The 25,467-nt window shown below is 61.5% G+C and overlaps 10 protein-coding genes across 10 annotated transcripts; 5 read left to right on the top strand and 5 right to left on the bottom strand.

Moving 5' to 3' along the window:
* Positions 1 to 643: 643 nt before the first annotated feature.
* On the top strand, positions 644 to 1,378 carry AN10108_1 (putative protein; the record flags this gene model as incomplete). Its single annotated transcript, XM_062772909.1, has 1 exon — positions 644 to 1,378. The coding sequence occupies one exon, from the start codon at positions 644 to 646 to the stop codon at positions 1,376 to 1,378; it is 735 nt and encodes a 244-aa protein (XP_062628893.1).
* Positions 1,379 to 1,882: 504 nt separating this feature from the next.
* LOC62_04G006344 (uncharacterized protein) lies at positions 1,883 to 2,547 on the top strand. Its single transcript, XM_062772910.1, has 2 exons — positions 1,883 to 2,325; positions 2,372 to 2,547. The coding sequence occupies exons 1-2, from the start codon at positions 2,103 to 2,105 to the stop codon at positions 2,431 to 2,433; spliced, it is 285 nt and encodes a 94-aa protein (XP_062628894.1). The 5' UTR covers positions 1,883 to 2,102; the 3' UTR covers positions 2,434 to 2,547.
* Positions 2,548 to 2,705: 158 nt separating this feature from the next.
* Positions 2,706 to 4,840, bottom strand: SPAC29B12.14c_1 (putative permease). The gene is made up of 6 exons (XM_062772911.1): positions 4,535 to 4,840; positions 4,403 to 4,497; positions 4,161 to 4,355; positions 3,669 to 4,120; positions 3,220 to 3,630; positions 2,706 to 3,179 (listed from the first exon to the last, which is right to left on the bottom strand). The coding sequence occupies exons 1-6, from the start codon at positions 4,664 to 4,666 to the stop codon at positions 2,770 to 2,772; spliced, it is 1,695 nt and encodes a 564-aa protein (XP_062628895.1). The 5' UTR covers positions 4,667 to 4,840; the 3' UTR covers positions 2,706 to 2,769.
* Positions 4,841 to 5,293: 453 nt separating this feature from the next.
* On the top strand, positions 5,294 to 6,220 carry SPAC1F7.10 (putative protein). Its single transcript, XM_062772912.1, has 2 exons — positions 5,294 to 5,394; positions 5,444 to 6,220. Exons 1-2 carry the CDS (start codon positions 5,326 to 5,328, stop codon positions 6,119 to 6,121), a joined length of 747 nt encoding a protein of 248 aa, XP_062628896.1. The 5' UTR covers positions 5,294 to 5,325; the 3' UTR covers positions 6,122 to 6,220.
* A 22-nt stretch (positions 6,221 to 6,242) lies between these two features.
* Positions 6,243 to 7,701, bottom strand: SPBC9B6.11c (putative RNA exonucleasec; the record flags this gene model as incomplete). The annotated part of the gene is made up of 2 exons (XM_062772913.1): positions 6,243 to 7,448; positions 7,489 to 7,701. The coding sequence occupies 2 exons, from the start codon at positions 7,699 to 7,701 to the stop codon at positions 6,243 to 6,245; spliced, it is 1,419 nt and encodes a 472-aa protein (XP_062628897.1).
* Positions 7,702 to 7,981: 280 nt separating this feature from the next.
* LOC62_04G006348 (uncharacterized protein) lies at positions 7,982 to 10,430 on the bottom strand. The gene is made up of 7 exons (XM_062772914.1): positions 10,196 to 10,430; positions 9,615 to 10,027; positions 9,420 to 9,566; positions 9,319 to 9,351; positions 9,224 to 9,271; positions 8,798 to 9,173; positions 7,982 to 8,759 (listed from the first exon to the last, which is right to left on the bottom strand). Exons 1-7 carry the CDS (start codon positions 10,353 to 10,355, stop codon positions 8,149 to 8,151), a joined length of 1,788 nt encoding a protein of 595 aa, XP_062628898.1. The 5' UTR covers positions 10,356 to 10,430; the 3' UTR covers positions 7,982 to 8,148.
* Positions 10,431 to 11,044: 614 nt separating this feature from the next.
* Positions 11,045 to 12,546, bottom strand: LOC62_04G006349 (uncharacterized protein; the record flags this gene model as incomplete). The annotated part of the gene is given in 2 exon segments (XM_062772915.1): positions 11,045 to 12,524; positions 12,542 to 12,546. 2 exon segments carry the CDS (start codon positions 12,544 to 12,546, stop codon positions 11,045 to 11,047), a joined length of 1,485 nt encoding a protein of 494 aa, XP_062628899.1.
* A 1,614-nt stretch (positions 12,547 to 14,160) lies between these two features.
* Positions 14,161 to 16,901, top strand: SQD2 (Sulfoquinovosyl transferase SQD2; the record flags this gene model as incomplete). The annotated part of the gene is made up of 6 exons (XM_062772916.1): positions 14,161 to 14,852; positions 14,903 to 15,012; positions 15,060 to 15,128; positions 15,165 to 15,364; positions 15,416 to 15,499; positions 15,545 to 16,901. The coding sequence occupies exons 1-6, from the start codon at positions 14,486 to 14,488 to the stop codon at positions 16,899 to 16,901; spliced, it is 2,187 nt and encodes a 728-aa protein (XP_062628900.1). The 5' UTR covers positions 14,161 to 14,485.
* Positions 16,902 to 17,244: 343 nt separating this feature from the next.
* Positions 17,245 to 21,559, bottom strand: CLU1 (Clustered mitochondria; the record flags this gene model as incomplete). The annotated part of the gene is made up of 3 exons (XM_062772917.1): positions 17,245 to 21,041; positions 21,080 to 21,383; positions 21,431 to 21,559. 3 exons carry the CDS (start codon positions 21,557 to 21,559, stop codon positions 17,245 to 17,247), a joined length of 4,230 nt encoding a protein of 1,409 aa, XP_062628901.1.
* Positions 21,560 to 23,661: 2,102 nt separating this feature from the next.
* On the top strand, positions 23,662 to 25,467 carry PDI (Protein disulfide-isomerase). The gene is made up of 2 exons (XM_062772918.1): positions 23,662 to 23,899; positions 24,036 to 25,467. The coding sequence occupies exons 1-2, from the start codon at positions 23,775 to 23,777 to the stop codon at positions 25,414 to 25,416; spliced, it is 1,506 nt and encodes a 501-aa protein (XP_062628902.1). The 5' UTR covers positions 23,662 to 23,774; the 3' UTR covers positions 25,417 to 25,467.

Here is a 25,467-nt window from a genome sequence, read left to right on the forward strand (position 1 = left end):
TGCCACCCACCTCATCGCCCAACTGCGCAGCTGCCTACCTGGGCCATTTGAGAGTTCGAGTCGCGCACGCGCTTGACTCGCCATCGGGAGGCCGAGATGACTGACACTTAAGCGCGGTTAAGGCGCAAGACAAGCGTTCGCATGTGGCTCCATGCGCTGTGCACCATGTGTGTGTGTGTGTGTGTGTTTACACGGTATCGTTGCTATTTCAACTCCGCATTCCACGACTCTTGGCGGCCTCTGCATGCATTCTTACACTCTGACCGACGCTGATTCGACGACGAGGCAGTGACAAGCGACTTGTCGGCGAGATCCGACACTTAGCCATCGGCTAACGAGCCTGGGCCCCACTCTGTGTCGGGATTCCTTCTCCACTCTACGAGCACCCACCTCTACTCGACTTTTCATGACGGACAGGCTCCGCAACGTAGACGGCAACATCAGAGACGATACAGCGAACAAGCCTTGGTCATCTTGGCGCTCTTAAGAACCGACAACCACCCAGCGACATCTGTTAACAGCCATCCCCGCCTCAACCATTTTGCGGCCCATCATCACCTCGCTGACATCGCGCCCCACCATTGCCCGCCTGCCAGCTTACTCCCCCACCGCTCGCCTTTATCGCCCCGCACCTATCCGCACAATGTACATCCGCGCAGTCCACGCCGAGCTCGACGTCCCGACGTTGGTCGACTTTGTCAAGAACAACCCGCTTGGGCTGTTCACCACCTCGATCAAGTCGGACATTGCGGCCACGATCCAGACCTCGCACATCCCCTTTGTCATCGACGAGGCGGAGGGCGGCCGCCCAGCGCGCCTCCGTGCTCACATGGCACGTGCCAACCCTCAGGCCAAGGTCCTCATCGAGGCGGCCAAGGCGCAGTCGAACGGCACCGCGACCCTGCCGGACGAGGTCCTCGTCCTCTTCAACGCGCCGGTCAATGCCTACGTCACGCCCAAGTTCTATACCGAGACCAAGCCCGACACTGGCAAGGTCGTACCTACCTGGAACTATGCGGCAGTGCAGGTCTACGGCAAGATCAAGGTTTATGGCGAGTCGAACGCCGAGTCAGCCGCCTTCCTGCAGGACCAGATTGAGGAGCTCAGCGAGCGCCAGGAGCGCGCCGCTGGACACGAGAAGACTTGGAAGGTTTCCGACGCGCCCGACCGTTACATTGACCTTTTGAAGAAGGCAATTCTCGGCTTCGAGATTACAATCGACCGCATTGAAGGCCGTTTCAAGCTGAGCCAGGAGTCGAGCGACGGCGACTGGGCTGGCGTGGTCAAGGGCTTCCGCGCATTGGGCACCGAGAGGAGCCTGGCTGTGGCGGACATGATCGAGGAGCGCGGCGCGAAGCGCGGAGTCTCGCTCGAGTAGCAAGCAAGGTTTCATCCAACGTCCCTCCCCACAGCGTTGTCATCGCCTGTTAGATGTATGTAGCATTCACAAAAGGTCATGGGCCAGGGGGCCAGTCAATTACGTACGGCGACTGTGCTGTGCCAGTTGTGCCAGTGGTGCGAGTTGTGCGAGTTGCTCGGTGCCGGCAACCCATGGCCGCAAGCCACGCCAGGGTCTGGAGTAAGTCGCCTCGGCGACTGCGAGCTAGTTGCAAGGCCATGCAAAGGTCTAGATCTTGGGAAATTGCAAGAGACGCGCTTTAGCGTCGTGCGGAATACTGGACAAGCGCGTCCAGCATGCTCCAGCAATGTGGGTCCCTCTACATTGCCCCCCCCCCCCCAATGGCCGAAGAGGATCCGATTTGCGGCCACTAGACGTGCCTGAGCGAGGCACCACTGTCTCCGCGCCGCGCCCGGCCATGCTACAGCGTCCATCGGCACACGACTTCTCATGTCCACACCACCCCACACTCGACGATGCAGACGCAAACTAGTCGCCGTGTACTCCACACGTATGCGACAGCTCGCCCTGGACCATGAAGTCGGGCAATGAAGACGTGCTCTCTCTCTCTCCTACACTCTATATCTCTCTGGCCCCACATTGACCGACTTGTCTTCTCGTTTCTTTCCCTCGCCTTTCGTTCCGCTCACTTGGGCCACGGCGCCGCCTCCACATCCGACGGCAAACCGCCTCACCCTCCACCATGGCCCCGCTCGACGTGATGATGCTGTTCGACGACACGCCCGACTACCTCGCTGCGCTCGTTGTCGACGAGGCGTCCATCATCCGCGCCTCACACGCCCTCCTGCTCGCCGTCGTCTTCATGACCACCATCGCCGCATTCGCCTTCCTCGGCCCCGTCCTCGACATGCTCTTCGTCGGCGACATTGAGGTCGGAATTGACGAGTCCCCGGGCTTTGCAGCAGGTACGCAGTGTGTCCACTTGCGTCCCCACCACTGACAGTGCTGCAGCGTCTGTGGAGAAGGAGATCGCCGATTCGACTGGCGACGCAGAACCATGGACCGAGCCATGACATCCTCCCGAGCCCCCCTTCACACCGTATCGATCCGCATCATCTCGCGCAAGACGACGCGGGCTTCTGCCCCAATGTTGTATTATAATACTATCGATGGTAACCAGGTCCCCTCATGCTCTGCTCCCGATGCGACCCGAGACCACCTATCTCATTACACACGGCTTGCTTGTGTGTGTGCGTGTATATGTGTGTGTTCGCTCATGAGTGCATGAGCCAAGTTACCCCACAGTTCAGATCCTGGCCTTGGGACCGCCACGAGATCACACTGGCAAGCCTTAACCAATCATTCATTGACATACAAACTGATCACAACCCTACACAACTCTAGCCATTTTAAACCTCAGTCACGTTCACATTGATATCCTTGGATCCCTTGTCGGACGAGTAGCCATCTGGCGTGGGCACCCGCTGGTCGTCGATGTACGAGCGGTAATCGCTCTCGTCGATCTCCTCAAAGGTACGGTTCATACCGGGTGGCGGGGAGACGACGCAGCAGAGGTAGTACACGAGCGCCGAGACACCCGTGCCCGTGAGCCACGACAGAGTGTAGATCCGCTTGGCAGCGACGCCGACGTTGATCTTGGGGTTAATAGCGTTGACGAAGCCAGGGAGGTTGATGGCAAAACCAGCAATGTAGGCGGCGTATCCGCGCCAGTTGATGCCGTACGTGTAGTAGTACCAGCCGTCCTTGCGGCTCGAGTACAGGTCGGCAAGGCGCATGTGTCCACGACGAACGAGCCAGTCTAGACTGTCAGCAAAGAAAATGGTTCGCTAACAACTCACAGTCTGCGACCATTGGACCGGCAACACAAGACAAGAGAACACCATACGAGCCGAGGTAGTTGCCAAATGTGGCACTCGACTTGTACATGAGCCAGGGCTGCATGACGATGCCGACGATCATGCAGAGGTATCCCCCGCGGCGAATGTTGATGAAACGGGGGAAGAGGGCGGTCAGGTCACACCCAGCCGAGATCGAGTTGGCGGCAACGTTGAGCATGAGCTGGACGTAGATGAAGCCCGCCGAGATGAAAACGAGGCCAGCACGCGTCTTGGACGAGCCGTCGCGGTCGAGCATCGTGTCCATGATCTTGACCACGTCCCAGATCTGCTCGCCAAACTGGGGCTTGGAGGCTGATGCAATGACAATACCGAGGAACGAAGTGATGGTGAAGCCGAGGGGCAGGGCGATGACTGGCGCGTCAGCGAGTGTGGCGGATTAGGCAACTTACGTTGAGGCCACACGGCGGCGCCGGGGGTCTTGGCGCGCGACGCAAAGTCAGGCGCGTTGGTCACGAGCTGGAAGGTAGTGTCAGTACTGGGGAACCAAAGCAGCGCAATACCCACAGTGAACATGTTGGACGTGCACGCCGAAATGGCACCGAGCATGGCCCAGCTGCGGTCCGACCCGTGGAGCGTGCTGGGCTGGCTCAGAACCGGGCCCATACCGCCGGCCCGCGAGATGCTCCAGCCAAAGAGAGCAAAGCCGACAATGGGACCAACGACCGCCTTGGCCATGAACAGCCACTTGAGCTTGTGCAGGGGGACCCAGGTGACGGGGATGCTGAGGATCCAGTAGATGATAAACGAGACGATGTAGGCTGTCGTCGTCTCGCTGCTCGCGGGCATCGAGTTGTGGATGTGCGCAAAGCTCGGCCAGATGGCGCGGATAAGGACGTAGACGCTGGCGGTGAGTATCGCCCTCGTGGCCCTCAAAAACTCACCATTCACCGCCGAGCCACGCCTGCACGCCCCACCAGATACACGCCATGCCGGCGCGGTTGAAGACGGGCCAGAAGGACCCGAACAGGCCAAACGTTGTGCGGTTGACCGCGGGGAAGACGATGCCGTGCACTGCTCCCGGGCGTGCGTTGAGCACGAGCAGGGGTCCGACGAGGGTGTAGCCGATGATGACGCAGCTGAAGAGGGTCAGCCACAGCGCCACGCTTGCAGCCCCGCCACGAACATGAATGCCTGCCACCAGCTCAGGCCGGCGGTAATCATCGACGACGCGATAGTGAACGTGTTGAGGTTGAACGAGTCGGCGACCCAGAAGGACACCTGGGTGGTCAGGCGCGCTGGCTTAGCAAACACGTACATAGGAGAAGTGGTCCCATGTCTTCTTGTCGTCAGTGACGGGGAGGAGGTCGACGTTGGCGAGGAACCGTTCGGCGGTGGTACCGCCCGAGTGCTCCGTCTCGAACTTCTTGAGGATCTGTTTGGGCTTCATAGTGCGCTGGATTGACGGGCGAGACGAGATCTGGGAATGACCAGACCAGGCATGTTATTTATGGTGGGCGGGGACGGGTCGGCGGCTTGCGACCAGCGACCACCTGACAGTGCCTATCTCCAAGTGTGGAGCTCGCCCGCCAACAGCCGTCCGTGTTCGCTTGAGCTGCCCCGGGATATCGCCTATCGGGGCAGGCAGTGGAGTCAGCGCCGCTCTGTCTCGGGGCCTCGAGCTCACCAACAGCTGCTCTTGGGTTCCCCGCGCGCCGAGGCGCTATCGTGCACCAATCGCGCTGTCATGCGTTATGCGCGCCGTGGCCTATTGGCGAGAGTGATAAACCCGGCCAGTGTCAGGGATGGCCGGCTATATTGATAACGCTAGGCAGCTGGCCGCAGCTCCTGCGCCTCCGCGTTTATCTTGGGCACGCACGCTCCTTGTCCTGCGGCTCTGCCGTCCACTCCACCACAGACCTGTAGCCCTCGCTGCCAATGGGACGCGGGGCGGGTGTAGACGGGACACGGGGGAATGTCATGTCCGGCATCTGTGAATGTGTCAAGTCCGCGGTCCGGCGGGCCGTTCTCGTTGAAGGTGAGCCACACACATGCATTGAGCCACTTTGTCGTTGCGATATCCCTCACGCTCGACCATCCACACGCACCATGCCTATCACGCGCACAGCAGGCAGCGGGCCCGTCCGCTTGCTGATTATCAACCCTAACTCGACAGTTGTAAGTGGCCTTCGCTATCGCGTTCACTCAAGCGCACTGACACTTGCAGGCCTTTACCGAGCACATTGCCGCAGAGCTCTCGTCCGACCTGCCACGAGGCTATGAGGCGACATTCTACACCGCGCCGGCGAGTGCGCCAGCGTCCATCGAGAGCATGGGGGACGGCATCGTGACGGCCGCGGCGTGTATGGAAGAGCTCCGCCCCGACCTGGCACACTACCACGGCTTCGTCGTCGCGTGCTTCTCCAACCACCCGCTCACGCACGCCCTCCGCGAGGAGGTGTCCTACCCCGTCGTGTCGATCCTCGAGGCGCCGCTCCTCATGGGCGCCCAGCTCGGCGCGCACGTCGGCATCCTGACCACCTCGCCACGGTGGGAGAGCCTTCTCGCGCATGACGTCGCGACGTTGGGCTTGAGCGGGAAGAACACGGCCGGCGTGGTCAGCTCGGGCTTTTCAGTGTTGGATCTCGAGCAAAAGAGCCCCACAGAGGTCGGCGACCGCCTGGTCCAGATCGCCCTCGACGAGTTTTACACCAAACGCAAGACCGACGTCTTGGTGCTGGGCTGCGCGGGCATGGTCGGGTTCGTGGACCAGCTTAGGGACAAGGTCCCTGCCGGGGAGATGGTCGTCCTCGAGCCTGTGCGGTGTGCGTTTGAAATGTGCGTCGCTCTCGTGAGGAGTCGAGCGAGGACATCCAAGGGCGGTGTCTATGCCAAGCCTCCATAGGTGGCACTGGTACAACCATCTACGCCATGACACCAACCAAGGGGCTGCACGCAAGCAGTCTACACATACATCATCATATGCAAACAGTCTATACCTCATGCGCAATGCTAGATGTCCACCCTTACGCCCAAGCCACTTCGCACCCAACTGGCAGATGGTCGGCAGCGATGATGCCCTTCATCGGCACGCCATTGCCAAGCTCCTCGGCCTTTGGCGTCCCCAGGAGCTGGGTAACCTCGGCCCAGGACGACCCGCTGAGCGGTGGCAGGACGAAGAGGTAGTCGAGGGTGAGCTTGAACAGGGGCGAGTAGCACGTGTACATTGGCTCGTTGCGGCCTGCGGTCGTCGTGATGCCCTCGGGCAGGCGCGCGCCGTACTTCTCCCCCGTCCACGTGGACGTCTCGTACGCGCTGCGCGCAGGCTCGGGGAGCACCTCACGCAGCATGGCCAACAGGTCGTCGAGGGAGCGGATACCGTCGTCGGCCTCGGGCGCGCGCGTGTTGGCGATTGAGTTCTCGTCCTTGGCGGCCGCCTCCTCGTCGTCGTCCTTCCCTGCGGCGGGGGTCGCCGTGCCGCTCGCGCTCTCTGATGGCGGCTCCGAGGCCGACGAGAGCGCCTTGGCGGCCGACGTGTGCACGATGCGCGACTCCTCGAGCGTCTTGGCGATCACCGGGTCGAGGGGCAGCTGGGGCGCCGCGAGGAACTGGTATGCCGTCTCTGCTGGCTGCGAGTTGAGGTCTGAGGGGGAGGGGTCAGCGTTGCTCGGTGGCCTATCTGTCCTCTGCGACTCACCACCAGCGAGAACCACGGGCCAGCCCTCCAAGCCCTTCTCCTTCTGCAGCCTCCGCACCGCGCGCAGCAGGACGATCGTCTGACGCGCACGCTCGTACTGGAACCGTGGGTGCCAGAACAGGTGTGTCGTGACGACGATCACACCCTTGCCCGGGTCCTCCTTCTCGCCAAGCGCGACGGCCAGCGCAATGTTCTTGGTCTGCCGCGAGATGCCGCGGCGTGCCGACTCGGACGCGGCCTCGGGGCTCAGGTCCTCGTCGTCGAGCGAGATGACGAGCTGCGCCGCCGCATCGAACCGGCTGCGCTTGTACAGCACGACGCAGCCGTGCGCCTTGCCGACGCCGCGCGCCTCGATCGCCTCGTGGTCTGGCACGGCAGCAGACAGCTCCTGCAGCTTGTCGCACTCCTGCAGGCAGATGACGTCCACGCTGCGGAAGCGCTCGAGCTCGGCCTCGAGCATCGGCTTGCGGTCGCCCCACTTGAGTGCGTCCGAGCCCGGGAACAGCTGCCTGCGGATGAGGGTCTGCGCGAGCATCTGGCCAGGGGTCAGGACGGAGCAGCGGACGGACACTCACGTTCCATGTGACGATTGTTGCCTTGTTGGCGTGCGTGCTGGAGCCGACAGACTGCCAGTCGCGCTTGAGGATCCGCCGGCGCTCGAGCTCGGCCTGCTGCTGCGCGTTGGTCTCGCCCGACGCCGCCTGCGCGGCCTTCTTTGCGAGCTTGGCAGCCTTGCGCTCGGCCTGCTTGGCGAGCTGCTCTGGGGTGAGGGTGATGGGAGCTGGCATTATGGTTCGTGTGACTAGTCGTGTGTGCTGTAGGCAGCGAAGGGTGATGAGCATGTACTGGTTGTAGAGGTCGTCTTGCTCACATCGTCTGTTTGACCTTTTAAATCGTCTCGAGTTTCTTGCCGGCGGATCGTGGCCGCGCGTGAGGTGGAGTCTCCGTTGGTTGATGGTTGTGCGGTCATGACCGAAACGACAGATGTTCACTCAATCTCCACTCCGCTCCACTTCCGCTTAGCCGACACGACCTTCGGTTCCGAACTTCTGCGGCCATTATCCATCGGCAAGGCGACCATATCTTGGTACATTTGCTTCTCGAAACGACTACTGAGTGGGGTGAAACACACATAGAGCAGGGTGTGGGCGTGTGGGTGTGTACAACAAAATTTACAATCAGAGTGGTGCGGATCTGCATCGGCGACTCGAGTTGGCCGACTGGCCGCGGTTTGTTTACACCGAGTCGGGACCGACTTGCTCGCGCACAGTGTATATGTTGCCGTCGCGGCTGCACCGCCACCAGTACTTGTCGAGTAGGACCATGTCGACTTCGCCGCTGCTGAAGATGATAGCAGTGCTGAAGGGCCCGAACGTGGAGACGCTCAGGTCCATCCGCTGGCTGTCATCATCAGTAGCTAGAAGGTTGTGGAGCCGGGTCGTCAAGACCCACGAGACCGAGTATCGCGATTGCTTCTTAGTCGTGCGTCTTGACTCTCGAGAAAGTCGAATTGACAGGCCTCGGACCCGCGGGCTGACTACGCGCAAGGCCGACTGGTTAGAGGGAAGGAAGGTGAACCTCCAGTCACCCGAGTCGTCGACTCCGAGGTGTTCAACCGGCTGCTGCGACTTGATGTGAGTATAAGATGGGGCCGGTGGCGGAGTTGTCTCGGTTGTTGATCCCTCATCCACTGGAACTGCCCCTGCTACCACTTGCTCCGGCTGCGCCTCAATTGTCTTTTGCTCCACCGGCTCTTGGACCTTACCCTCGCTCGCTTCGACTTTCGCTTCAGTGTCGGCCGTGGCGGCATCGGCCCAACGGCTACCCGCTGGGACCTTCCTCTTGGCTGGACGAGTCAGTGCCACTGCAGAGCCAGCAACTCACGGTACGCAAAGTTCAGTTCACCTTGCGTGGCGTTCAGAGAAGAGTCAAGTTCATTCTCCGCAGCCTTGTCTTTTAACGGTGCTTCGGCGGTATTGCTTTCGCCAGTTTGAGCGTCAGGCAGAGGCCGAGTCGGGATCGAGTGATTGACAGCCGGTGCGCTGTATGTTTCGACGAGCGGATCGACATCCACTTCGGGCTCTGGCGACTCGGCTTTCTCCGATTGAGTCGACAAACCCTCTCTGCTCTTGCGGAGGAGTTCAACTTCCTTGGCAATGTCTCCAACACTCATAATGGAAGGGTCGGCTCCGATCCCGAGACGCGACACTTGGCCACCGACAACTGTCAAGTCTGACTCGAGGTGGTCCAAGCGGTCAAGCTGGCATAAATGTCAGCTGTCAGAAGGTAGTCTACGCCTTCGCCACTCACCACTTCCTTGAGCTTCTTGCTCGTGGTCGTCAACATGGCCTTGTTGGACTAGGCCGTCAGCAGTGCCGGCAACTCCACCGATAGCTTCCACCTACCTGGCGAGACTTGTCCACCATCGCAATCAACGCCTGGGGAGTGACTTCAGACTGCCGGCTAATCTTGCCACCGTCAACGAATGCCCTGTACGCCAACGCACCAGAGCATCAATCTCGATCGCCGCCTCCTGGACAGCCTCACGGACGGCCGCTTGATTACCTTCAAAGCCAGCCTTGAGGTTCGCCTCCAGGTTCTGCTCAAGGAGGATCATATCTTCGCGCAGGGACTCGATGTGTTCGACCAGGGGCTGCCAGCGGTCAGTGCCTGAATGGGTTCATGAGCTGACCTGGCCTACCGCCGTATCGCCTCCATTCTGGTACTTGTCAAGAAGATGCTGCGCCACATCCAACTTGAGGTCATGCGCCGCGATACCGGTACTCGGACTGCCAGGCAAACTGCCCGTGTCGCCGATCTTCGCTAGACTTCCTTCGAGACCCTCGAGCCGCGAAAGAAGCAGCGGCACAGCCTGGCCCAGCTGATCGCCAAGCTTCGCCTGTGCTTCCTGAGACTCGCGCACCAAGGCTTCCAGGCGGCCCAGGCGGGACTCGAGGGATTCACTCTTCGGACCGCAGCTACCACGGCGCAAGGGCTGCAGCCCTGCGTTCCGGGCAGCCCCTCGTCGGAATGCCAGCCAGGCAGCGGCGGATCCGGCCAGGCAGGACCCAGTGAGGGCTGCCCCGAGGAGGAACGAGGTCGAGTACGGGTGGTCTGCGGCCGCAGACATAAGCCATGATGGTACGGCGGGCGTTCGTGCAGATGACTGACGCTCCCGCCCAACGCCGGCCTCGACGGCAGCTACCTGGCCGGCTTCGTCCGGCGTCAGAGGTTGTGATCCTTCAACAGTCAGTCGGAGCTCGAACAGCTACGGTTACCCACCTGCCCATGTCCAGTCGTCGCGCTGGGCAGCTGGTTTGGCGGAAGAAGGCGAGGACGCGTTCGCCATGGCTGTTGCTCCCACGCCTGCAGCCTCAGACACGTTCGACTTTGACGAGTTGTGGGCCTGTTCTGTGCCGCTAGTTGTATTCAAAGTCACCATGCGCGTGACCTGGGATTTGTTGTAGTGGAGTGGTGATGTGTGAAGAGAAGATAAGAGCACTGACTTGGTGCGAACTCTCAGGCTAAGGACAACGGTGGGCAGACACCGCGCGCTCACGAGGTGGTGGCGAAGTGGAGGTGGAATGACACAAACGCGTCACCGGCACGGCACAACCGGAACCACCGGCGACCACCTGACACTTGAGCCGCCGCACTTTAGTCTTTGTGCAACTGCAGCCATGTTCCAACATTGATTGTTACATCTGTTGGACCTCTAAATCGAACACTATTTAAAACGGTAAAGGACAGACCCAGAGGTGTCAAGAGCTAATGTCTGGCCTCGCAAGCGCGAGGTTTTCGTGGGGGTGGGTTGGGTCTGGAGAAGAAGGGAAAACAAATCGAAAAATTGGCACAGCGAAAGCGAGGTGTGGAGACACCTCTATTGAGCCTCCAGGCTACACGGAACACCGTGGCCATCAAGGAGGTCAGAGACGGGCCAATGAAGGCATATCTCTCCTTGGATGAGACCAGCCCCGAGAGGCATGGCTCGGACTTGAACTACGAGGGGCTCACCCGAAGGGAGCGCCGCTCGTTTCGTCTCGAGGTTGTTTCCTCGAGAGCACTTCAACTTGGCTTTGACTTTGTGCCGTTACAGGTAAAGCACAGACCGGGGTGATTGTGGCGACATGGCTAGATGTACGACTCGACCTCGGAGAGAGGAACGAGACCGCGACCAACGAGGCCGAGAAGCAGACCACGGAGGTCGGCGATCTGCGACTGGAGCTCGTCGACCTGGCCCTCGAGGGACTCGACCTTGGCCTTGCGCTCGTCACGCGACTTCTTGGCAGCCCACTTGGCCTTGTCACGGTTCTCCGTGATCATCTTGCCGAAGACCTCGGCGCCAGCACGGTGAGCGTCGTCGACGCACGCCATGAGGGCAGCCCAGTTGGGGAAGGCCATGATGTCCTCGGTGGTCATGCCAGTGATGGCCTGAGCCTCACCGTTCTTCATGTACTTCTCGGGGACGACGGCCTTGGGACGGGCGGTGGAGAGCTTGCCAGAGGCGGTAAGCTTGACAGGCTCCTCGTCGTCGTCCTCGTCGGCAGGAGCGGGAGTCTCAACCTTGATCGGCGCAGGGACAACGACGGGCGAACCCGAGGCAGCCGCAGCGGCGAGCTGGGAGAGGCTGAGGCCATTCTTGGACTGGCGGCGGTAGGGACGCTTGGCGATAGGGGTAGCGCCAGACGAACCGACACGACCACGAGAGCGCTTGGCCGACTGGTCGTCCGACATCTCCGAAAGCTTACGCTTCATGGAGGGGGCGGGCGAGGCAGTGACAGCCTTGGTCTCGGTAGTCAATGGCCAGCCAAGGGCAGCGTAGGCCTCGGGGAGGCTGGGAGCCGCGGCAGGGGCGGGCTGGGCAGGAGCCGAGCCAGTGAGCTGGCTCAGCAGGTTGCCGAGCTGGAGCTGGCTGACGGCGTTGCTGCCGAGAGACGCGAGGCTACCAAAGTTGGCGAACGACGAGCCGAAGGTAGAGAGCACCGTAGGGTCCGAGGGGAGGGTCGGGTCCGTGGTGAGGACGGCGGCAGTCGAAGGGGCAAGGGTAGCCATGATGTCGCTAGGGTCGTGGGCAATGCCAGTAGCGGCAGGAAGGTCAAAGTCGAAGTCGAAGAGGTTGAGGCCCTTCGAGACTTCAAGAGACTGAGAAGACTCAGACTCGGTAGACTTGGGCGACGCGCCGTTGACGTCCGAAGCAGGCGAGCCCGCGTTGGACAGAGTCAGAACGGCTGAAGCAGGCGAGGTGTCGGCGTCGGCAGGAACGGCGGATGCGTCACCAGCCTGGTCAACGTCACCAACCAGGAACTGGTCCCAGTCGAAGGGGGTGTTGGAGGCGAACAGTTCGTCGAGCATGTCGTCGGGAATTGTTTCGGTGGTAATGGAGGTAATAGTAGGTTCCAGGGGAACGCTGTTCGAAGAGCTAAGGCTCGGAGTTGGCGGAGTAGAACGCCTCACTGGTGGAGGAGGTAGGGACAACGGTATCGGGAAGCTTGAAGCTTTGCTTAAACTGGAGGGGCCCGTGGGCTTGGGGGGCGAGTTTATCCTGCTTGTTCGGAAGGGAGACGGGCTAAAGCCTGCTGGGAGGGGCGGGAGGGAAGGCTGGTTGCGGGGGCTTGGGGGTGGAAGGACGCCATGATGGGCAGAGTTCTGAACCTGGGGAGGTTCGGGTAGGGACTTGGGGGTAGGTGATTCAAAGAACCGTCTTGATGGACGATGTTGGGGGGCTTCCTGGGTAGGAAGGGGATTTAGGCGGAGAAGAACATTTTGAATAGTGTTCGAGTAGGCAAGGTGTAAATTATCAGACACGAGGTGGGTTTACGCAGAGGATTGCCAGAGGCAAAGGGGGTTGCTCAAGAGTGGTAGGGGGGTGAGCAACGAGGTGGTGGTGGACGTGGAAGAAAGCGAGATTGGACGCGCTTTGTTGGATTGTGTGGTTGTTGGTTGTTGGAAAGGTGGGGAGAAAAAGAGAAATGGGAATGAGGTGGGAGTGAATATAGGGGGCAGACGACGAGGGGGGCGGCCAGAGGGGCAGTGTGCGCGGGGTCGACGTGTTTAGCTGGCGCGGGGAGACAGCCGAGGGGGGAACAGGGAGGGGCGACAAGGCGTGAGACCCAAGGCCGACGTCGCTGGCTCCTCTGTCGGCTCGGTCAGTCAGCACCGCTGTAACAGCACCACCGCCTGCCTGCAATGTACTGGTTGGGCAGGAAGGTCCGAGCGGGCTCAGTCTAGGCAGGGTCCGGGGCGAGAAAGCAGCAACATTGACCCTGAATACAACTGAGTCGAGTCAGAATCAGCCAATGGGCTCCCAGGCGGCAGACGCAAATGTGCAACGACGCTGCCAATACTTGGCAACAGGTTTGCTCCCGTCAAGTCTATGCGGCCTGTCATAGGCCACTCAACGACGCCCGGTTCCGAATTGGTCTGCTGGTGCTCAGCAGGCGCGCTGGCTGGGTGGCGACTGGGCGGCTGCCTGGGTAGGGGTGTGCGGGGCCGGGTGACAACCGTTCTCAAGATGGAACTAGGTAACCTAGAACCTCAGGGTAAGCAGGAGATGACCGGAGCCGGCGGGTCAGTTCCACGGCATCCAAAGGCGTGCCGCGTAGGCATGTCAGAGTGGTTGCAGGCCTTGGATTTCAGAGCTCAGGTCCATCACGTGACATGCCTGTCCACGTTTTGTTGATAAGTGGCGTTTTGGCGTGGCCCCGCTCTACGCTATGTTGCTTCACGCACGTTCCCCACAAACACGTTTCTGCAGCGTCGCAGTCGATTCCTTCACAACAATCTATCCTAGGCTCGGCCTCTCCCTCCCTCCCCCCCCTCGCGGCGCACACACGTCCCCCCCGCATCCCATACAGCTAACCCGGCCCCAACGCCCCCGACTCCACTCTCCGGCAACCGCCCAGCGTCATGACTTGTTTACACACGCCGCCGCCTACAGCTCAACCTGATAGACCGAGCCTACGAACGTGCCCCCATAACAACATGCATCAGTAGGCATCGCGTCCATCACTGACCCTGCAAGCAGCCGAGACTGCAGGCTGACGGCAAGGCGCGAGCCCAGAGGAAACGCCCTTGGGGAGATCCCAACTCCAAGACCTGGAACGCCGGACCCAACATTGATGTCACTCACTCAAGCCTAGTGGCGAAAATGGAACATGGTTGTGGTGGTTGTCGGCTGTCGCTGAAATCACCGGTATTCGACGCGACGACGGCGGCTCCACTCCACTCACTTGCCACCGTCTGGCCATCTCCATTGTTCTCGTCGTCAACTAACTCATTCAGCGCATCTCTCTGACTGCTAGACATGGCCAGACGCGAGAAGTGACAGGACCTCGCCACCAGAAGCCACGACGACGCGATCCGACCTCCTCGCTTATCAACACCGCGCCGGTCAATCTTGAACGCGAGGGACACTTCCCCAACACATCTACACAACAACAACTTAACCTGCCCCGATCTTCGGGGCTTACCACTGTGTCTATCCCCAGTCCTCAAGGGCAATCATCTCATCGCCGTTCTTCTATTGCCACCTCCTCTTCCTCCTCCTCGAACATCCCTCGTCGTCGAACGACCATGTCGCTCCCGACACCTCCACTCACCCCCAAGACATTCCCGTCGATCGCCGCGGCTATGAGTGGCGCGAGCACCGGCGCGACTTACCCATTCGGCGGGCCCCGTACGCGTGCCCAGTCGCGCCGCAGCCCGTTGTCGAGCCCACTCGCCTCTCCAGATGACTTCTCGGTGCCCCCGGCACTGGAGACAGTTCCCGAGCTGGAGATGCCCGAGGCATCGCTCTCGTTCACCGGCCTGGACAAGCCATCATCGGACGACGCCGAGCACCAGTGGCGACCGGGAATGACTGCCGGGCAGCGCGACGCACGTGAAGCCTGGCTATCTGAGGCTAGAGGTCGCAAGGGCTTGCGTATCGTGATTGTGACAGGTGAGTAACGCGGTAGTAGCGTGTGTAACACCCGGCTAACGATTCGCCAGAGAACTTTCTGCCCAAGGTCGACGGCGTGACGCGTACGCTCGCGAGGTTGCTCGAGCACCTCGAGCGTGAGGGCCACAGCTGCATGCTTCTGGGCCCAGAGACCAGTATGGTGGGTTTAGTGATGGGATATGGAGGGCACTGCTTACCCCTCTACAGAGCCACTACGCCTCGCACCCCCTCGTCGGCACTGCTGGTGTTCCTCTGGTGGTCTACCCGGGATTGAAGGTGAGCTTTTTTCCCAACTCGCGTCTAACCCCGCAGCTCAATTTCCTGCGCCCCAAATTTATGCGTGTGATTCAGGACTTCCAGCCCGACGTCATCCACTTTGTCGACCCCATTTGGCTCGGAGCCCAGACACTCATGGCCATGGAGCTGGGCTGGGCCGGTGAGGACTGGGTCGGCGAGGGCGGTCCTGCCATCGGCACGGGGATCAGCGGCGCCGTCGTTGCAAGCTACCACACGTGAGTGTGCTTCAGGCGTTCAAACGTGCTCCCAACTAATGAATCCCTTAGCAACCTCGCTACGTACGCCACACTCTTTGGAATGGCATGGCTCGAGCCCATCATGTGGCGTTTCCAGTCGTGGCTTTACTCCAAGTAAGCCAACAAACAGATCAGTGAATCATCTCTAACAGCCACCAGGACGCTTCTCACCCTCTGCCCGTCCCCGTCAACAAAGCACATGCTCGAGTCGCAGGGGTTCAACGATGTACGACTGTGGCCTCGCGGTGTCGACCTGTCCCAGTTCGGCCCGTCGAAGCGCAGCGCCGAGATGCGCGCGCTCTGGGGTGTCGGCGAGGCGCCCGGTCGCGTCGCCGCCGTCGCCCCAGTGGGAGAAAAGGACAAGTCCAAGGCCCACGGCACGCACCACACGGGCCGCAAGCCAAGCCTGCCTCTGACGCCTCCCGCCTCCCCCATCGTCGTGGCGGCGGGCACGGGCCTGCACTTCGCCGAGCCCGAGCCCATCTCATCCTCATCGGGCCCAACTCGCGTCGTCCTCCTCTACGTCGGCCGCGTGTCGTGGGAGAAGAACCTCATCCTCCTGCTCAAGGCGTACGGCCGCCTGTCGCACCACCTGCCAGCGGGCTTCCCGATCCCCAAGCTCGTGTTTGTCGGCGACGGCCCCGCGCGCTCCGAGCTCGAGTCCATCTGCTCCGAGGCGGGCTACGACGCCACGTTCATGGGCCACAGGCAGGGCGAGGAGCTCGCGGCGTGCTACGCCTCGGCCGACGTCTTTGCCTTCCCCAGCTTCACCGAGACATTCGGCCAGGTCGTGCTCGAGGCGCTCGCGTCCGGCCTGCCCGTCATCGGCCTGGACGCAGAGGGCACCCGCGACCTCGTGCAGCACGGCGAGACGGGCCTGCTCCTCCCCCTCCCGTCCGAAGCCGTCGTCAAGCAGAACCTCTCGCGCACCTGGCCGACCATCTGCCGCAACACGAACCACCCGCTGTTCGGTGCCTGCGCAGACAACTACGCCGCGCTCCTCGCGCAGGCGGCGACGCAGCACACCCTCCGCGCGACCATGTCTGCCCGCGCGTGCACCGAGGGCATCAAGGGCTTCACGTGGTGGGACGCCATGGAGCGCTGCGTAGACGGGTACCGCGAGTCGATGCGCACCGCCCGTGCCGCGCGCCAAGTCAACATCACCATCCCGGACCGCGAGAGCGACTCCGAGGCGGCCACCACCGCCGTGCCGGCCTCCACGTCTCCTTCGCCGCGCATCTCGCGCGTCAACCGCGCCCTGTCCAAGCGCCTCGCGAACCGCCCCCGTGCCGAGCATGCCCCCGTCGAGGTCCTCTCCCCCCGCCGCAGGCGCCACGTCTCGTCCCTCCTCAAGTCGGACACGGCCGAGACCCTGTGGCACCTCAAGACGGTCGCAAAGGCGCTCCTCGCCGCCATGGTCCTCTGGCTCATCTGGACCCACCACCTCGCGTCCAAGGGCCGCGAGCTCGACTGGGAGGAAGTCTTCTTCGTGCCTTCGCAAGCCGTCTCGGCCTAATGTTTTTGTAGTAGATTCACATAAAACCCATACACCCCATAGTATCTTGTCCATAGCCTGTCCGTTTCGTTCTTGGGATACGTGTTGTCTTGCTCCTCCATCTTGCATCTTGGTCTCCTCATCGCTAGCTTACATCTTGACGAATGTAACGAATCTATGCCGTCGAAGGAGTCTCACTCTGCCGCACTTGCTACTCCACTGCAATCGACGTTTACGAATGCATGACGAGTGGTGAGATGCTATGCAGATGTGACAAGTGCCCTCCCTCTCCTGGTGTTGCTACATCCTCTCGCGCTTCCTCCTCTTCCGACGACCCTATTAACATGACAACCAGGCTCTCTGGTTACCGCTTGGCGCCGGTGCGGCGCTTGCCACGAAGGCTGTTCTTAGCTCCGCGGGCGGGCTTCGAAGGAATCGAGCCCTGGATGTACTTGACGAGCTCGTCGATCGAGCGCTCGGCGGCCTCGCCATCGGCGGTGGAAGCAGCCTCGCCGTCGGCAGGGGCGGCAGCAGACGCGCCGTTGACGGCGGTAGGAGGCTGGACAAGGACACGCTTCTTGCCACCGGCGGCAACTGGGGCAGGGGCACCAGTGCGAGCAGCCGCGAGGCGCTCAACGTGCTGCTTCTTCATCTGCTCCTGAGCGGCCTTCTGGCGCTCGACATTGTCGACAACGGCAGTAAGGAGCTCGACGTTCTTGGCAACCTCCTTGGTCTGGTTGTGCTCCTCGCCGTACTGGGCCTTGAAAATCTCAAGAGCGGCGTTGGACGACTCGAGAGCCTTGGCAAAGTCGCCGCCAAGGAAGTGAGCCTGGGTGAGCTGGTGGAGAGCCGAACCGTGCTGGGTGTGCTTGTCGCCAAACTGCTCGGCAGTGCGCTCCGCAGTCTGCTCGAGGAGCCTGATCGAGGTGGTATTCTCGTTGAGCGCCTGGAGAACAATACCAGCGTTGCTGAGGATGGTGTTGATCTCGGGGTGGTCGGGGCCGTGGATGACGTCCCAGAGCGAGAGCAGGTGGCGGAAGTAGCGGAGCGAAGCCTGCGAGTTGCCCTCGAGGTTCTCGAGCATGGCAAGCTGGAAGTAGTACGCAAGCGTGTCGGGGTGGTAGACACCGAGGGTACGCTCGGCAATGATGACGGCCTGGCGCTGGAGACGGAGACCAGTGCCAATGTCAAGGCCAAGGGGCTGCTCGGGGTCGGCGTTCTCCTGCTGGGCAAGCTGCTGGATCTTGATGCGAGCGAGCTGGTGGAGGGTGCTGGCGTACTGGTTGTACGCGGCGGCGACCTCGGGGTGGATCACGGTGTGGATCTGCTCGTAGAGCTGGATACCCTCGAGCATGAACTCGAGACCCATGTCGACCTGGCCGCGGTTGATGGTGCTGCGGCCAGCCTCGAAGATCTCCTCAGCGACCGAGACCGAAGGAGCCGTCGAGCGAACGAGAGGAATGAGGGTGAGAATGTCCTCAGGAGCAAAGGTGGTGGCGCGCTTGGCAGCCACGGGAGCCTTGCCCTTCTTGGCCTTCGGGGCGGCGGCAGGACGGTTCTCCTTGTCGCTCTCGCCGTTGGGGGCAGCGGCCTCGGCAACAGGCTCAAAGACGTAGTCCTGCTGAGCGAGCTGGAACGCGAAACGCGAAGCAAGCTCGCGGAGGAGCTGGGGGCGGCGAATGCCCTCGGTGAGGAAGGTCTCGTCAAGCTTCCAGCGGAAGCGAGTCTCAATCTCGCTGATAATCTCCTTGCGGACGGCCTCGGCGGTGAGCGAGACGTACTCGGGCTCGGTGGCGGGGCCAATGTCGACACGCTCGTAAACAGCCTTGGGGGAGGCGTTGACACGAGTACCGAGGAGGAGATTGAGGAAGTGCGAGACGGCAGCGGGGACCTGCTCGGGGAGGAGGCCGCGAACGAGGCGGCGGAGAATGTGCTTGGAGGCACGGAAGACCATCTCCTGGAGGACAATGTTCTTGAGGGAGCCGAGGTGGCCGACAGCGGCGCGCTTCTCGCCCTCGGGGCCCTTGGAGAACTGGTCAATGGTGGCAGCAAGGTGACCGAGGTAACGGATGTTGATACCACGGGCGTGGAGGTGGCGAGTAAGCGAGGTACCGTCCATGATGCCCGAGGCGGCGCCAGTGAGGACGTCGAGGGCAACGGCGGGGACAGCGATCGTGCGGAGGAAGACCGAAGCGTCGCGAACGGCCTTGATCGAGGGGTCGCTCTCGTCCGAGTACTTGGAAGGAGCAATGCCGTCGGCGCCCTTGTCGTCAACAAAGGCGTCGGGGTTGAAGCGGAGCTCAAACTCCTTCAGCGTGGCAATGGTCGAGGGGTCGATGGCGGGCTCCTCGGCAGCCTCGGGCTTCTTCTCACCGTCGGCGGCGGTCTCACCCTCCTTCTCCTCGCTCTCACCGGCCTCGGCCTTCTTCTTGGCGGCCTGCTCAGCGGCGACGTTGCGGGCCCAGCGCTTGAGCTCGCTCTCCCAGAAGAGCTCAACAAGCTCGGGACGGAGAAGGGCGATACGGTGGGGGTAGACGGGGGCGTCGGCCTCGGCGTCAGGTCCAGCGAGCTTGCCGTTGTAGTCCTTCTCGAGCCACTCAATGTCAACAGGGTTGAGACGGGGGAGGTCAAGGAGGTAGCGACGGCCGTCCGAGCCGCGGAGACCCTTGACCTCGGCGGAAGCGTAGAACTCGTGCTCCTTGCCGCCAGTCGTGACCTTGTGGGCGGCAAGGCGCTGGTGGGAAGCAATCTTCTCCATGACCTTGTGGGTGGCCTCGTCCCAGTGGGCTGTAGCAGTCTGCTCCGAGTCGACACCGTAGATGATGAGGGGGTTGGAGGTCGACTCGGCGGCAGCCTCGCTGACAGCGCCGTCAACCTTGACCCAGTCCTCCTTCTTCTCGGCACCCTCAGTCTCCTCAGCGGCAGGGGCCTCGCGACGAGCAAAGATACCGGGCAGAACCGACTGGCACACCCAGCGCTCACCCTGCCAGTCGACAACGGTGTGGCCGAGGAGGTAGGCACCGTCAACGTCGAGACGGTTCAGCAGACGGACACCCTCGGCGTCCTTGGCGTGCGAAACGTGGGCAGCAGCGTCACCACCGAGGTGAGAGTAGGCGTCGATCGAGTCGATGGCCTTGGTGACAAAGATGTTGGCGTGGAGCCACATGTGCGAGCGGCTGGGCTCGTTGGGGTTGAGGGCGACGACGTCACCGCGAGCAACGGCGTTGACGGCGCGGAGCGAAGCCTGGGTGAACTCGGCCCAAGTCTTCTGAGCCATGCGCTCGCGGAAGACGCGCTCCTGCATGGTCGAGTGGGGGAGCTCCTTGACACCCTGGATCTCCTCGTTCCAGTCACGAGCCGAGTCGAGCGCGTCAGGAACGGTGGCACCCGAGTGGAGGTACGCAAGCTGGGTGCGGAGGACGTCGGGGACAGTGTCGGGCTTGGGGGCCGAAACGAGCCATGGGTAGGCGGGTTCGGCCTGGGGAAGGGCGACAGTGGAGAGGGGGTCGAGGGCAGGAGGGGCCGACGAGAGCGAGGGGAGCGCAAAGATGCGCTCCGAGAAGAGGGGCGAGAGCGAGTGGAGGAGGTCGATCAGGCTGTGGGTAGGGGCAGCAGCCGAGTCGCGGGGAGAGGGGTCAAAGTTGTTGACGTTCGACTTGGACGCGTACCAGCCGCGCGACGTGCAGACGAGGGTGTAGACGTCGCCCTCGAGGATCGAGACCTGGAGGTAGAGCTGGTGGCCCTGCTGGCGGAGGTGGGCAGGGGGAGGGTTGAAAGGCGACAGCTGGATCGAGCGGAGGGTGGGGAGGACCTCGACAGGGGCCTGGGCGACAGGCAGCTTGGACAGAGGAACCGACGACCATCCCTTCCAGTCGGAGAAGGCGTTGGCCTGCTGGGCAGGAATCTCCTTCTTCACCTTGACGACCTCCTTCTTGCCGACCTTGCCCTTGCGAGCAGAGGGAAGGGCGACCTCGACCTCCTCGTAGACGGTCTCGGTCGAGCCCAGAGTAGCGGAGAGGCCGTCACGGACCGACTCGAAGATGGTAGCGCCGGGCGCGATGCCCTGGGGCGTCGAGAGGGTGTGGACAGTGGTACCAACTGGCTCAATGTAGTCGAGCAGGCGGATAATCGCCTGGCGGGCAGCACCCTCGGTGTACGCCTCTGCAAGCGTGAGCTACCAACCGACGCTCGCGACTCACCCTTGACGGCCTCGAGGACACGCTCGCCGTCCTCGGCAACGTGCTCAAAGACCTCGCCGACCTCGATCCAGTCGCTCAGCTTCTCGCCGGCAAAGATCTCAATGCCGTCCTTGGACTGGCCAAGGGGCTCGGCAGAGCGCTGGCCGGGGAGACGGAGCGAGAAGGGGCCGAGCCAGTAGCCGCCAACCCACTCGCTCACGTTGAGCTTGAGCTCCTGGATAGTCTCTCCAGGCTGGGGGTAGAGGGTGATGGAGGCGAACGACTCGTTCTCGGTGGGCTTGGGAAGCGTCCGGGCATTGCTGGGCTTGGGCAGACGAATGGTGACCGGAGGAACTGTGGCGGTTAGTCTACCTGATCCTTGGCGGCCGTGAATGAGGACTTGCCGGTGACCTGCTCCTCGACGGCCTCGGCAGCGTCGACCTGCTCCTCAGCGACGGCCTCGGGGGCGACGGCGTCGGGCTTGACCTCGTTGTCAGACATGAGGGGCCACGGCTACGACGGGGGTGGCTGTCGACCAGGGAAAAGTGTGTTTTGCCGATACGACGGAGGGGGGAAAAAGCAGACGACCTGGTGGTGAGCTGCTTTGTCTGCACCGGCTTTTGAGGGACGGAACAGAGGGTACCTCTGGTGTAAGAGGTGGTCCTTGAGTGACTGGGATCAAGAGAGGGAGCCTCTTGAGGGGGGTAGAGTGTGGAGTAGACCAGGAGGTTGGGTTGAGTTGCGCCGAGTGAGATGGTGGACTTTTTCGGCGGAGCATCCATCTCACCCACCACACCAAACGGGCGGACCGGGTCTTGGAAAAGGTGGGGTCCCGTGTTTGATTGGACATTTCAAGAGAATTGTATTGGATAACGGGGTGGGTCATTACAAACGGAATCAAATGGATTAACCCTTTGTTAGGCTGCTTTACGCGGGTGTAACCGGACGTTGAGTACAGGGCGACATTCGTGGTCCACAGTTGGCGTTGGCGGGTATGAGGCAGCCACGGGGGCGGTAGTGGTGACAACCTCGTCGTGTGCCGACATGGTTGATATCTATAGGAGGATGAGTCCACAAACACGGCGAGCGGAAATGATGGATTCTATCGGCGCAATGTGGGCCGGCGTCGCACGCACATGCACTCCGGCCCGTGTACGAGCGATATCGCGACCGCGATTGCTGGGCGGGGAGAAATGGTGCCGTCTCCTAAGCTTGGCCTATCTTCCTCTACGAAGCAGCGTAAATGTGACCCAGCATACCACGGTAACCAAAAGGTATCTCGGATGCTGGAGAGATCCACGACCACGAGCTAGAGGATCCGGACGGCTTCACGACCAGACGTGTGGCGATGACATCGCGGCTCTAGCCGCCTCCTCACCGGATGGGATTGACCGACACCCTGCACTGGCCTCATCTCGGTCATCATCCCGAGGCTGCAGCACTGTCATCTTCCAGAACTCATCGTATCGGGTACCGTTTGCCACAAACCTACTCTACTGTGCAGCTCGCCGGTGAACAATCACAACGGCATCGTGAATGCGGGGGAAGCCAAGCTAGTGCGGGGATATTGCATCACGTGTGGTCGTCATTGTGGCACGAACCGATCGCCGAAGTTGCAGGAGGCAGCAGGCCGCAATGCCGCTTGCTAGCCGACTCCTCGGCCAACGTGCACTCACCCACTACCTACTTTTTAGTGGCCGTGCCAACCGAGGTCAAAGTGGCATCGCAGCATCGCAACAAAGCCCGCCAAGATCGTCGTCAGCAATCAGAAAGCGGCCAGGGACCGCGCTTGTTCATTGCCAGGAACTCATGAAAGCTGCTCTTCGTATGTCTGTGGCGAGGGCACATTGGGGACTGTCCGCGGAACCTGGCACTGTAACTGTAAATGACGGCGAGGTGGACTGTGCTGTTGTCGACACGACTTGTCTGATGGACCGGGCTGCAGGGGACGTGGTACAGGGCTGACTGGACCGCTGTACCGCGGTGCAGGTTGACGGGTCTGACGGATAGATTACGGCAAAGCCCGTATTCCCTGCGGCACCGCCTGCCTGCGCCGCCGCCGCCGCCGCCTACGCCGAGCCGCCACAACGATTTGATAGCGGTGATCGCTGTCGCGTCTGTGCTTTGCTGGCAGCATAGTCATCATCGCAAAGGTGTAAACAATCACCAGGCGTGAGTCAGCGTGCGCATGCTGTTGACCGGGGGTGGGCAGTGCAGTGTGTGTACCTGGGCGGCTGAGTGCCGACTGAATAATGACTGAATCATTGCATTCGGTCCAGGTGGGATTTCTAAACTAGGCCCAAAGTTGGGTTGTTGTTGCTTGACTGTGATCCGTGACCGAGGACGGGAAGGAATGCTGACGCTGCAGTGGTGTGCTGCCGGCGGAATCTATCTGGCCTGGCTGGCTGGCTGGCTGGTGTAGCGCGGCCAGTGGGTGTCGACGTGGAGGTAGGTGGGAACTTGTAGCTGGCCAGGGACGCCGCACCGCCAAACGCGGGCACGGCGCCAGCCGCGGGGCCACTTACCGCACGCGTCGCAGCGGCTATCTTCCCCCCTATGCCCTCGCCCTCCTACCCTCCCCCCCCGACAGCCACGTACCACCACGTACCACCACCCGCACTTCTTATTTCTCGTCTTTGTCAACACTCTCTTTCTCCTTTTCCTCACTCATACCCTCCTTCTCACCTCCCACGGCCCGGCCCCCTCCTGTATCGATATGAAGCTCCCTCTCCTCAAGCTCCTCGCGCTCCTCCCCGCGGTCCTCGCCGCCAGCGACGTCATTGACCTCACCAAGGCCTCGTTCAAGACCGAGATTGACACTGCCGACCTCGCCCTCGTCGAGTGAGTATCTTGACACGCGCCGCTGGGTGATCTGGAGCCGTCTCGGCACGTCGCGTAATGAGCGCGGGCTCTGGAGCTGCCCCGATCACCCCAACGTGTGGCATCACACATCTCGACAACCCGGCTGACTCATCAGGTTCTTCGCCCCATGGTGTGGCCACTGCAAGAACCTTGCGCCCCACTACGAGGAGGCTGCTACCATCCTCAAGAAGAGCGGCATCAAGCTCGCCAAGGTCGACTGCACCGAGGAGCAGGACCTCTGCGGTGACTTTGAGGTCAACGGCTACCCTACCCTCAAGGTCTTCCGCAACGGTACCCCCACCGAGTACAACGGTCCCCGCAAGGCCGACGGCATCGTCTCGTACATGAACAAGCAGAACCTCCCTGCTGTTACCGAGCTCACCGCCGAGACCCACGACGACTTCACCAAGGTCGACCCCGTTGTTGTCATTGCCTACGGTGACAAGAAGAACGCCATCCCCGCCTCGTTCGAGGAGTACGCCAACTCGGCCCGTGACAACTTTGTCTTTGGCAAGTTTGAGGGCGCTCCCCCCGCCTCGGCCCCCAAGAAGGCCAAGGCCGGCTCGATTGTTCTCTACCGTGACTTTGACGAGCCCGTCATCTTCGCCGGCAAGAGCGCCGATGTCAAGAAGGAGGACCTCGCCGAGTGGGTCAAGACCCAGTCGCTTCCCATCTTCGCGGAGCTTGGCCCCGAGAACTTTGGCGCCTACGCCGAGCACGGTCTCCCCATCGCTTACCTGTTCGCCGACCCCGAGGACGTCAAGGGCCGCACCGCCATCACCGACTCTCTCAAGGACATCACCTCGACCCTCCGTGGCCTTATTAACTTTGTCTGGATTGACGGTGTCAAGTTTGCCGACTACGGCAAGTCGCTTGGTGGCAAGACCGACAAGCTCCCCGTCTTCATTGTTCAGAACCTCGGCACCCAGGCCAAGTACGTCCTCGAGAAGGAAACGACCGCCGCCAACATTGAGAAGTTCGTCAAGGACGTTGTCGACGGTGTCGCCAAGCCCTTCGTCAAGTCTGAGCCTATTCCCGAGTCGCAGGACGGCCCCGTCTACCACCTGACCAACGCCGGCTGGAACAACCTGTTTGACGACAAGGAGAAGGACATCTTTGTCGAGTTCTACGCTCCCTGGTGCGGTCACTGCCAGCGTCTTGCCCCCATCTGGGACCAGCTTGGCGAGGAGTACAAGAACTCTGGTGTTGTCATCGCCAAGATGGACGCCCAGGAGAACGACCTCCCCGCCGACACTCCTTTCCAGATCCAGGGCTTCCCTACGCTCAAGTTCCGCGCCGCTGGCACCACCGAGTTCATTGACTACGCTGGCGACCGCTCTCTCGAGAGCCTCCAGGAGTTCATTGTTGAGCACGGCAAGACCAAGTCGGCTGCTGAGAAGCGCGCCGCCGCCGACTCTAGCCTTGACGAGGAGTTCGAGTCTGCTGTCGCCGACGCCAAGGAGCCCAAGGAGTCTGCTGCCCACGACGAGCTCTAAGCTTGTAGTACTGTATACCAAAACCACATATGCACCGCATCGATAGTAGCA

This window comes from Vanrija pseudolonga, chromosome 4, assembly GCF_020906515.1.
Source record: "Vanrija pseudolonga chromosome 4, complete sequence".
Classification (NCBI taxonomy): domain Eukaryota; kingdom Fungi; phylum Basidiomycota; class Tremellomycetes; order Trichosporonales; family Trichosporonaceae; genus Vanrija; species Vanrija pseudolonga.

What these genes read in the sequence shown, in the direction of transcription:
- LOC62_04G006344 (XM_062772910.1), top strand. Translation starts at nt 2,103, where the DNA reads ATGGCCCCGCTCGACGTGATGATGCTGTTCGACGACACGCCCGACTAC. An exon ending in GTCCCCGGGCTTTGCAGCAG is followed by an intron (nt 2,326 to 2,371) that starts GTACGCAGTGTG and finishes ACAGTGCTGCAG; the next exon opens with CGTCTGTGGAGAAGGAGATC.
- LOC62_04G006348 (XM_062772914.1), bottom strand. Translation starts at nt 10,355, where the DNA reads ATGGTGACTTTGAATACAACTAGCGGCACAGAACAGGCCCACAACTCG. An exon ending in AGAATGGAGGCGATACGGCG is followed by an intron (nt 9,567 to 9,614) that starts GTAGGCCAGGTC and finishes GACCGCTGGCAG; the next exon opens with CCCCTGGTCGAACACATCGA. An exon ending in TGGTGGACAAGTCTCGCCAG is followed by an intron (nt 9,272 to 9,318) that starts GTAGGTGGAAGC and finishes CTGACGGCCTAG; the next exon opens with TCCAACAAGGCCATGTTGAC.
- SPAC29B12.14c_1 (XM_062772911.1), bottom strand. Translation starts at nt 4,666, where the DNA reads ATGAAGCCCAAACAGATCCTCAAGAAGTTCGAGACGGAGCACTCGGGC. An exon ending in CGCCGCCGTGTGGCCTCAAC is followed by an intron (nt 3,631 to 3,668) that starts GTAAGTTGCCTA and finishes CTGACGCGCCAG; the next exon opens with TCATCGCCCTGCCCCTCGGC. An exon ending in CGGTCCAATGGTCGCAGACT is followed by an intron (nt 3,180 to 3,219) that starts GTGAGTTGTTAG and finishes CTGACAGTCTAG; the next exon opens with ACTGGCTCGTTCGTCGTGGA.
- PDI (XM_062772918.1), top strand. Translation starts at nt 23,775, where the DNA reads ATGAAGCTCCCTCTCCTCAAGCTCCTCGCGCTCCTCCCCGCGGTCCTC. An exon ending in GCCGACCTCGCCCTCGTCGA is followed by an intron (nt 23,900 to 24,035) that starts GTGAGTATCTTG and finishes CTGACTCATCAG; the next exon opens with GTTCTTCGCCCCATGGTGTG.
- SPAC1F7.10 (XM_062772912.1), top strand. Translation starts at nt 5,326, where the DNA reads ATGCCTATCACGCGCACAGCAGGCAGCGGGCCCGTCCGCTTGCTGATT. An exon ending in TCAACCCTAACTCGACAGTT is followed by an intron (nt 5,395 to 5,443) that starts GTAAGTGGCCTT and finishes TGACACTTGCAG; the next exon opens with GCCTTTACCGAGCACATTGC.